This window comes from Phyllobates terribilis, unplaced genomic scaffold, assembly GCF_046119375.1.
Source record: "Phyllobates terribilis strain yellow unplaced genomic scaffold, ASM4611937v1 Scaffold_3__8_contigs__length_932513732, whole genome shotgun sequence".
In the NCBI taxonomy this organism is placed as follows: domain Eukaryota; kingdom Metazoa; phylum Chordata; class Amphibia; order Anura; family Dendrobatidae; genus Phyllobates; species Phyllobates terribilis.
Genome location: NW_027362763.1, coordinates 128,774,554 through 128,784,668, shown reverse-complemented (window position 1 = coordinate 128,784,668; position 10,115 = coordinate 128,774,554). Strand labels below are relative to the sequence as shown.

Here is a 10,115-nt window from a genome sequence, read left to right as displayed (position 1 = left end):
TAGACTCCAAAGAAGATGCTTCTTTTAAAACGCCCCCAAAAGAGACGTGTGCACATTCCCTTATTCAAAGAGCATTTGAAGCGGATTTTGGAGCAGAATATATTGGGAACATAAGGTTAAGTAACGCCATGAAAAATGTAGCATTTTTATTCAGAAAAACGCTGAGTGTGAGTGGCATTGTACGTTGTGCCGTGCACCCAGCTGTGCATAGTGTAGCCGCACGTCTCCTCAGCGTCCACTAGGCGGCGCCCCCCGCACTGCTCAGGGCTCGTTTCCTCGGCGGCTGATGGCAGCAGACAGTGCGGGCTGCGGACTCTCCAGGAACACGAGCTCGTCCCGTCCTTTCATCATCAGCCCACACGCACCCAGGAGGCTGGAAGCGAAAGCCACAGGCTGCCAAGTATGACGAGGACTTACTCACTTGTATCCTTATGTATTGTTTACATGGGGAACATGCTGCCACCCAGTACACAGAACTACACAGTGCGACAACCGCAACGCTGGGGGTTGTAGTCCCACCACAGCTTGCAGTTGCAAACAAGCATGTATATAGTCATACAGAAGCCTAGCAGCATGCACATAACGAGCATCAATGAGTTAATTTGCAATGGAGCATTAACAAATAAATAACGAGCATCCATGAGTTAATTTGCAGGTGGTGGAACATGCAGATGTGAATAGCATTCATGCGTTAATTTGCAGCTGATGATGCATGCGTTAATTTGCAGATGATGGAGCATGCATGCGTTAATTTGCAGAGGAGGGAGCATGCATGCGTTAATTTGCAGAGGAGGGAGCATGCATGTGTAAACCCGAGCTCTGAATATTGTATAATAAAGCCGATGCTAGCTTTAACGCATGCAATACGCAGATGGATGTGAACGCGAGGTAGTGGTGCAGCTAGTCCAGCGCCTGCACGTTGTATAATGTATCCATGTGTGTGATTGTGGAGGCAGAACAATATCTGGAGGAGACAATGATCTCACACACAGCACTGAGCCCCCTCCCTGATGCCAGGCTGTGTGGCCAGCATCATCCCTGCCCCTCTCCCATCTGCCTGCCCCTCTATTGGGTGATAAGCAGCAGGCTCACATTACCAGCAGGGTGGAGAACAGAGGGACAGATTGGGGAAGGGTGGGGGGCATTTTGGCGCTAAATATTTAGCACCTCCCAAGTAGGAGGCTTCATGAATGAGGGGAGGGTGGCGTCCGGTCTTTGGGGTTCTTCTCCCTCCTCTCTCTCGGGTGTGTCATTATTATTTTTTTTTTTTGTGTAAGTTAATAATATCCAACAGCTTGAAAGTGCATGTAGTGACAGAGTGCAGTGTGCAGCAGAGGGTGCAGTGCCAGCAGAGACTGGGGGCAGACAGAGGTAAGGCTGGCTCTGCTACATCATGCCTGTCATTGCACCATTGCTGCTTTGTTAAATCCTCTCCTGCATGGGTGCAATGGGTTATGCCTTCTCCAGGTCTGATGGGGGTATTTTGGGGTGTTCTGTGTGTAATGCATGCCTGGATTATTGGGGTTGTGCCCATTTTGTTGCACTGGTAAGTTGTGCACAGATGCACTGCCGGTGGGTGGAAGCAGCATTTGGGGGTCTACCTATACACTGCACACACAAAAGCAGAGTGTTAGCATCTCCATCTATTCAGGAGTGTGGTGGGAGTAGCTCTGGAGTGGCGCAGAGTCCTCCTGGCAGTCAGTCCAGCCCTCTCTCTGTGCATCCCTAGCCTGCATCTCTCTCTATCCAGAAACACCCCCTGAACTGCATGGACCATCGTCACCTTCTCCCATGGCTGTGTGATTATCCTGCTCACTGCTTTCTCTTCCTCCTCTAGATAGTGGCCGGCTCTGGATCTGTGGATAACTCTCCTCCGGTGCTACGTTTTTGGTATTGAGTGGTGCCGCTGAGAAGATGCCCGGGGTGGTGAGCAAGAACCCGGACCTGGAGTTTGACTCCTTGCAGCCTTGTTTCTACCCGGACGAGGATGATTTTTATCTGTGTGGCCCGGACTGTGCCCCCCCAGGAGAAGACATCTGGAAGAAGTTTGAATTGCTCCCCACGCCTCCTCTGTCTCCGAGCCGAGCGGGGCTGCAGAGTGACCCTCTGTCTCCTGGGCAGGGGCCCCTACTAGATTATGGTTTAGCGGGTGACGAGGATGCCTTGGATTGGGCGTCGGAGTTGTTGCTGTTGCCCCCAGAAGCCGACTTGCTGGGGGGCTCCGGCTGGAGCACCGATCTGGGTTTGTCCCCCTGCAACCTCAAGTCCATCATTATCCAGGACTGTATGTGGAGTGGCTTTTCTGCCAGGGAAAAGCTTGAAAGGGCAGTCAACGAGAAGCTGGGAAAAGCCGCGGGCAACGTGGTCGAATCTGGAACCCAGAACCAAACCGTCGCCCCTTCTGCCAGCGACATGCCTGGGCAAGGAGAGGAGTTAAACAACCCAGCCTCCCACTGCGTGGATCCGGCGGTGGTTTTCCCATTTCCCATCAACAAGGGAGAAAGCGGCAGAATTGGGCAAGCTAGTCCTCCCAGCAGTGCCATATCGCCCGCCATACCCGCCAGTGCACCAGCCAGAAGCTGCAGCCAGCCGAGCAGTGCCAGCTCCGGGGACGACAGCCACAGCGAATCTGGTAAATGCATTATTAATATACTCGCCAGTATACATCTTATATTACTAGATATTTGCTGCATTATGTCTCCCTTCTTGGCAGACTAATATAAAGGGGGCACCCTTTGGTATCGGGGCATCATGAAAGTGGTAGACATCTGACAAGGTGTGTACACCCGTGTTTGTGAGTGTGACTTTTGTAAACTGCAGAGATCATGTTAACACTTGTAGGTAATGATGCCGGGACCGACACGTTTCCAGCCCCAGCCAATTATGTCTGCCAGGTCGAGATTAATGGTTATAACCTTCATTCTCCATTTCCATTGACAATTTTTTTCAATTCATCAGTCCATATGCCCAATATTAGATTTGATCCCGCAGGTCACGATGGGCACGAATCAAATTTGCATCCTACAAGGTGACACTGGTTTGTCTTTTTTTTTTCCAGAAAATTCAAGATGAAATAAGACATTGAGTCAGGGTTCAAGGGCATGTTCTCCTCTACGCCATCACCCATGGGTGAGGAAACGAGGAGCTCTTTTTCGTAAAATATAAGCTCTGGAAACAGCTGACACAGGAACTTCAGCTCACTATTTTTTTTTTTTTTTTTTTTTTTATTTGACCTCACTCCTACAACCAACATTGAGTAAGCGCCAATCAGCGGTGGCCTATTGAGCGCCGAGGCCACCAGATGGCGATGTTTTTTTGCTTTTAATTCTTGAAAGGGTTCATTGAATTAGGAGAGTTTTTTTTTTAAGGCAGCAGATGGGGGGGTTGTTGTATATCTGAAAGGTAATCCTATCATGTTAGTTACTAGTAACAGATGCTTGGCAACTTAAAAAGCAGCTTCTCGGGCAGAATTACAACACCAGTGATCCACCGGGCCCCCCTCAGCCGCAGCGATGGCCATTTCTCCTATTGGTCTACTAATTGTACCCGGGGAAAAGACTACACAAAAATTGTGGACCCTTACCAGTCTGATGGTGCTTTGATAGTGGCGAAATCTGAGGCTATAGCCAAGACTGATGATGTATATAGGACTATAGTGAATAAATATGTTCTTTTAAAATCATTCTGCGTATCTTTTATTTTATTTTTTTTTAAATTTTCATTGAATTTTTTTTTTTTTTTTAGTAATTTTGGATCATGTAAAACGAAACAATATTGAAGGGTCAGCAATGGATCAATTTCTAAATGCTAATTCTCAGTAGAGCCCCTTTATGGCCAGATTATTATATTAAAAAAAATGGGAAAATGCTAATTTGTCATAATTTATTTATTATTAAAATGTTTCATTAGAATTGTAGTATTTTTTTTTTTTTTAGTATTTTATTTTAAATGTGTAGATTTTTCATGTAAAACAAAACAACGTTGAAGGGTCAGCAATGGATCAGTTTCTAAATTCTGATTCTCAGTAGTGCCCCCTTATGGCCAGATTATTATTTCATAAAAAAAAAGAGAAAAATATTTATTAATGTCATTTTTTATTCTTTATTTTTAAGTGTGTACATTTTTTTCATGACAATTATTATTATTTTTTTTTAAAGTAATTTTCCTACCTTTTTTTTCAATGATTATTAATTTTGGATCTTGTAAAACAAAACAACATTGAAGGGTCAGCAATAGATCAGTTTCTAATTTATGACTCTCAGTAGAGCCCCCTTATGGCTAGATTATTAAAAAAAGATAAATACTTTTATTAATAATAACTTTTATTTCTATAGCGCCAACATATTCCCTAGCACTTTACATTTTAGAGGGGACTTGTACAGACAAAGATATTACGGAATAACAATCACATAAATCAACAGGTACCAGGAGGAGGAGGGCCCTGCTCACAAGCTTACAATCTATGAATGCCATTTTTTATTATTTATTGTTTCCATTATAATTTTATTTTTTAGCTATTTTATTCTTTATTTTTGAATCTGTAGTTTTTAATGACTTTTCCCCCTTTATTTAAAAAAAAAAAAAAAAATTTCAAAATTTTTTTTTTAAATGATTATTAATTTTGGTTCATGTTAAAACAACATTGAAGGTTCAGCAATAATCAGTTTATAACTTCTGATTCTCAGTAGAGCACCCTTATGGCCAGATTAATATTTAAATAAAAAAACAATGTTCATGAAAAATCTCTCATTAATAAGTATTTTCCTCTTATTAAAGCTGTTTACATTATAATTTAGTATTTTTTTTATCGATTTTTATTTATTTTTTTAAATGTGTAGATTTTTCATGACAATTATTCCTCCTTCTTTTTTTTTTATTTAATTTTTTTTATTTTCAAAATAACGTTAGCACTGAATAATATAAATTGTCTCACAAACTGGTTAAACCCCTTTCTTGTTTGTGCCTTGACAGCTCCGAGGAAGCACTTCCTCACAACAGCTGTCTTATTGGCTAGGAACCAAATCCCTGGCTTAAAGGGGCCTACAGATGACCAACAGCACATTATGTCTCCAAACAAACCCAGCGATTGTGTCTGGCTTTCCCTGTCACGGAGGCAGACAATTTGTTGAATCATTATTTTTTTTTTTCCTCCCTCCCAAGTACAGCAAATCTCCAGTTTGCTCTTTTCATGGAGCCTTTATCTAACTGTACGATTTGTTCCCCCGTGCTTAATCCACGGAGCAGCTGGCGTAGTTTGTATCTAACTTTTTTTTTCAAAAATTTTGCCCAAAATTTTTGTAAATCGGTTGTAGACCTCCGAGTGTGATTTTTGTTTAGAAGGCTGTCGGGTTGGCTTGATGTTTTGATGGACATTTTATCATCTCAAGTAGTTTTTCTTTATCCATTTTAACTGCATTTTTTTGTTCTTATTTTTCTCAGATGACGAAGAAGACGATGAAGACGAAGATGAAGAGGAAGAGATTGATGTCGTCACAGTGGAGAAAAGGCGCACGTTGTCCAACAGGCCAGTTACTTGCCCGGCAGTTCTGCGCTCGAAATCCACCACCACCAACCTCGCCTCTGGAAAGAACCTTCCCACCGAACTTATCCTTAAGCGGTGCGCCCCAGTGCACCAACAACACAACTACGCAGCCCCGTCTCCTTACGTAGAGACAGAAGAGGTTGCCCCGCCTCAAAAGAAGTTGAAGAACGAGGCTCCCCGCGTGGTAAAGAATGTGGTACAACCAAAGGCAAAAAGCTCCAGCCCTCGAAACTACGACTCGGAAGACAGCGAGAGGCGACGCAACCACAACATCCTAGAGCGCCAACGTCGCAACGACCTGAGGTCCAGCTTTCTCACTTTAAGGGACCACGTACCCGAACTGATTAAAAACGACAAGGCTGCCAAAGTCGTCATCCTCAAAAAAGCCACTGAATACATTCATTCCCTACAGGACGACGAACAAAGATTGTTACAGGAGAAAGAAAAACTTCAACTCCGACAGCAGCTGCTCCTCAAGAAAATCGAGAACACGCGGACTTGTTAGGCTTCGTCCCTTTGGTTTTTTTTTTTGGGTTTTTTTGATCTCCTTCTCTTTCTTAAAACTGTCACTGCCACTTTGCACAATTTTTTGACTCTTCAAAGCAAAACTATAGAGAAAAAACAAACGAGAAGTGTTTTGTTTTCTTCTGTTGACAATACGAATGTTGGTTTCATTTCCAATTCAGTCCGCTCTGCAGTTGAAAATACAAATTTTTGGATTTTTTTTTTATATATATATCTATGTTTTTGTTTCGTCATCAATTCGAAACAACTGGTTGACTTTTTTTTTCGGTTTCTGAGTTGAGTAGACTGCCAAATGATTACTTGTTTTATGATCTGTTTTTTATTTTATATATTTTTTTTCAATGAACTATGTAGGGTTTTGAGCATTTTTGAGCTGCTGATCACATCGTTTTTTTTTTTTTGTAAGGTTCATTCAATTTTTGTTGTTTATGGTGCTTATTGTAACTGAAGTTACTGCTCTGGGGTTAGCACTTGTACCTCTGGAGGAATCTCTGTATATACCATTAATTCTTGCCTTTTTTTTTTTTTTTCTTGCAACTTTCTGGGGCTATTCTGGGTAGCTCTCACTACCAACACTTAGACTGGAAGTTCAGACCCAAGTACTGTAACACCTCAATGTTTGAGGAGCATGTTTTGTATACAAATATATTGTTAATCTCTTGTTATGTACTGGACTAATTCTTACACTGCCTGTATACTTTAGTATGATGCTGATACATAACTAAATTTGATACTTATATTTTCGTATGAAAATGAGTTGTGAAAGTTTTGAGTAGATATTTACTTTATCACCTTTTTTGAACGGAGAACTTTTGTAAAGAAAAGTATTATATATGCCTTTTTTCTTAGCCCGTTTTGTTGGTCCTTTTTCCTGTTTTTTATTATTGTATTTGTTCATGTCTTGTTTGGCGAATAGAACCGGAACGTTTCAGAGTTCTGCGTATGTTTCTGTCTGTTTTTGTTTTTTACTCATTCCTTTTTGTTTGTTTTTATTTTTTTTTTTTTCAACCAATGTACATTTTTTTTTTTTTTTTTTTTTTTTTTTTTTTAGTGCTTTTTTTTCTTCTAGCACTTTGAAATACCTCATGTTTATGAAAATAAATAGCAAATGTTAACGTCTATGTTTATTGTGAGATGGGGGGAGGACGATGATGTCGGAGGGAGGATTTTATTATTATTTTTTTTTAATTGTAATATTTACATATTTTTTTTTCACTAACATATCAAGGGCAGAGTTCTTTTTGGGAAAAGCCTGTTCTCTTTCAAGGAAACAATGGCGCCACTGATTGTCATCCTGTTGGTCAAATTTTACATAAACCTACTAAAAGTGTATAAAATATAACTTTAAAAGTTTTTTTTACTTTTATAACTGGTTCTAAAGAAGGGGTGGCCATCGCTTTGCTCCAACGGGGGTCCAATTCTTAGCACCACCTCTGATCGTACTTCACAATCACAATGCTGTACATTTAGTCACGGCACTGTGCTGGGTATTGCAGCTTCACCCCATTGCATTGAATAGCTGATCAGCTGGAGTGTCAAAAGTCGGACCACCACCGATCTTTTACAGCCTAACCTAAGTGGCTGTGTTGTGTATTGCAACTTTGTCTTATTCACTAAGGTGTTAATAGGTTGGGTGTCAAGAGAAGATTCCCTTACCCCCATTGATATAATATTGCTGGTCAATCCTATAGTTAGACTGTAATTTTTTTTTCTATTTATATTTTTATGAAGTTGTCACGCTCTGGTCGGGAGATCTGCGACCAGTCTGTGCATTGTAGTCCAGTCTCGGGCCAATTTTATTTTGACGTCTGAATGTTCTCCTAGAGCACATGCCCAATATAGTCGATGGGGCTGTTCATTTATGTGTTTTGTTTCTTTTTGATTGATTTTGCTTTTTCTGAGTGTCTGCAAAAATTTAAAAAAAAAAAAATTAAAAAATGCGATTTTCATCCACGTCAAAGTGCAAAATTACATATCCAAGCTGATCAGTCCATAGAAGAACTCTGAGTTTGAATAGCATCCAAGTATTTTTGTTTTCTCTTACTGTTTAATGGGTAGAAGATTGGAAATATTTTTGTTTTATATATGAAAAAATGTATGGCACCCCGATTGTAAAAACAGACACACACAGACCGAAAAGAGGATGAAAAGCAGATGAAAACACTCCTCAAAATCTATTCATTTTTGTCATATGCAAAAAAAAAAAAAAAAGGCGTCTGGACTTTGTAGGTGACTCTTTATTTTCCTCCGGACGGTAGATTATATTTTTAAGACTCGGTGCTCATGTATACATTAATGACTTGTCATATCTGCATGATGTATTGATGTATATATATACTGTAATATAGTGTCGGTGTTAGTACATGTGCTGCGTGCATGTACCAATACAGTCCCCTATGGTGATGGGTGTTTCTATATGGCTTAGCACCTGTCCAATGGCAGCAGATGAACAGTCCCGACTGACCATCGGTGTGGTCCTTCCAATGACCGAGGAGACTGCAGCAGTAATATATTAAAATTTTAAATGGCACTAGATAGAAAATAAAACTGAATGTAGTCATACAGATGTGTTCACCCTTAACCTTTCTTGAATAAGTTTTAAAGTTTGTCATGATAAAAATTGAATATAATCTTGTGCCACCTGGTAAAAAAAAAAAAAAATGCATACCATAAACGTGCATATACCATCCAACAACTAACTGTACAAGCCTTTTAACCATGGGAGCGTAGGGGTGACAGATGGATCAGTAATTGTTCATCTCGGTATATGTCTGGTTTAAAGTGGACCTGTCACTTGCTATAAAGAAATTGAGTTAAAAACCTTGTAAAAATCTCTTGGCTCCCCTGATTCTGACGCTCTTTTTTGTTTTGCGCTGCGTCATTCCATTGCAGAAATATTCACATTTGTTGCTTTATGTGAAATCTCTGTTTTGTAGTTCAACTTGGTGCTTCTTCAGAGTCTTCTCTGGGGGCGTGTACTTTCACCCCTCCCTTCCTCACACTGCCTAACACAGCTCGCAGCTTCTGAGACTGATAGACTGCTAGATCAGCTGCTGAGGTGTGATTGGCAGCATCTGGGAGGGAGGAGTGACAGGGCACGCCCCCAGAGAAGACTGAAGAAACATCCAGTTGGTCTGCAAAAGCAGAGATTTCACATAGTGCGCTCCAAAAGCAACAAATGTGAATATCTCTGCAATGGAGCGACATAGCACAAAACGGAAAAGAGCGACCGACTCACGGGCGCTCAGGGATTTTTTTTTGCAAAGTATTTAACTAAATTTTATTTTCAACAAGTGCCTGGTCTGCTTTAAAGACAACATAAAAGGGTATTCCCACATTTGTAAATTAATCTGTCCAGATAAACCAGTGAAACTCCCAGAGTGCTTGAAAATAGGATCTGTACTGCCCCCATCAATCTTTGTTCCATGATTGTCCAGGAGTCTGCCAGGGAAAGCTCAGCATGGCGCTCGTTATTTCCGGCAACCCCATAGACGATGGATGGAGCGGAGGCTGAGATTGCACCACTCTGCAGAGACCTTTATCTAGTAATCCCTGGAAGTCCCAATGGTCAGACCCCCAATGAACAATACACCATACCCTTTGATATGGATAGGGGATAACTTTCAATTGTGGGAATAAGTATTTAAAGGGATAGTCCAGTCAAAACGAGTTATCACCTATCCATCTGATAGATGATAGCTTGCGGATTGGTGGGAGTCTTACTACTGGGACAGGCTACAATTGGCAGATAAGGGTATTTTTATACTCGTTTTAAAATGAATTATCAGGTCGTACACCAGGCCACCGCTCCATTTATTATCTCGGGCTGGTGTTAAAAGCCAAGCGCAGCCTGATCGGGAATGAATGGCGCAGCAGTTGAGCATACGCACTGCCACTCCATTCTCAAACACGGGTAAGAGTGGATAGGTGATAGCTTATTTTCACTGGACAGCCCCTTTAAGGAAGGACATATCTGCGTAGTCAACAATCCTTTGCCAACGTATTCCTTTAGTAGGGCCCAAATACAGTTAGGTCCATATATATTTGG

General features: G+C 41.2%; 1 protein-coding gene across 2 annotated transcripts; it reads left to right on the top strand.

The window, feature by feature from the left end:
* Nucleotides 1–287: 287 nt before the first annotated feature.
* MYCN (MYCN proto-oncogene, bHLH transcription factor) lies at nucleotides 288–7,101 on the top strand. Of its 2 annotated transcripts, none has more exons than XM_073674138.1 (3): nucleotides 288–400; nucleotides 1,838–2,632; nucleotides 5,440–7,101. In XM_073674138.1, exons 2-3 carry the CDS (start codon nucleotides 1,915–1,917, stop codon nucleotides 6,045–6,047), a joined length of 1,326 nt encoding a protein of 441 aa, XP_073530239.1. In that variant the 5' UTR covers nucleotides 288–400; nucleotides 1,838–1,914; the 3' UTR covers nucleotides 6,048–7,101. The 2 variants fall into 2 exon arrangements, with proteins under 2 accessions (XP_073530239.1, XP_073530238.1); XM_073674137.1 differs by lacking the exon at nucleotides 288–400 and adding an exon at nucleotides 1,123–1,371.
* The last annotated feature ends 3,014 nt before the right edge of the window (nucleotides 7,102–10,115 follow it).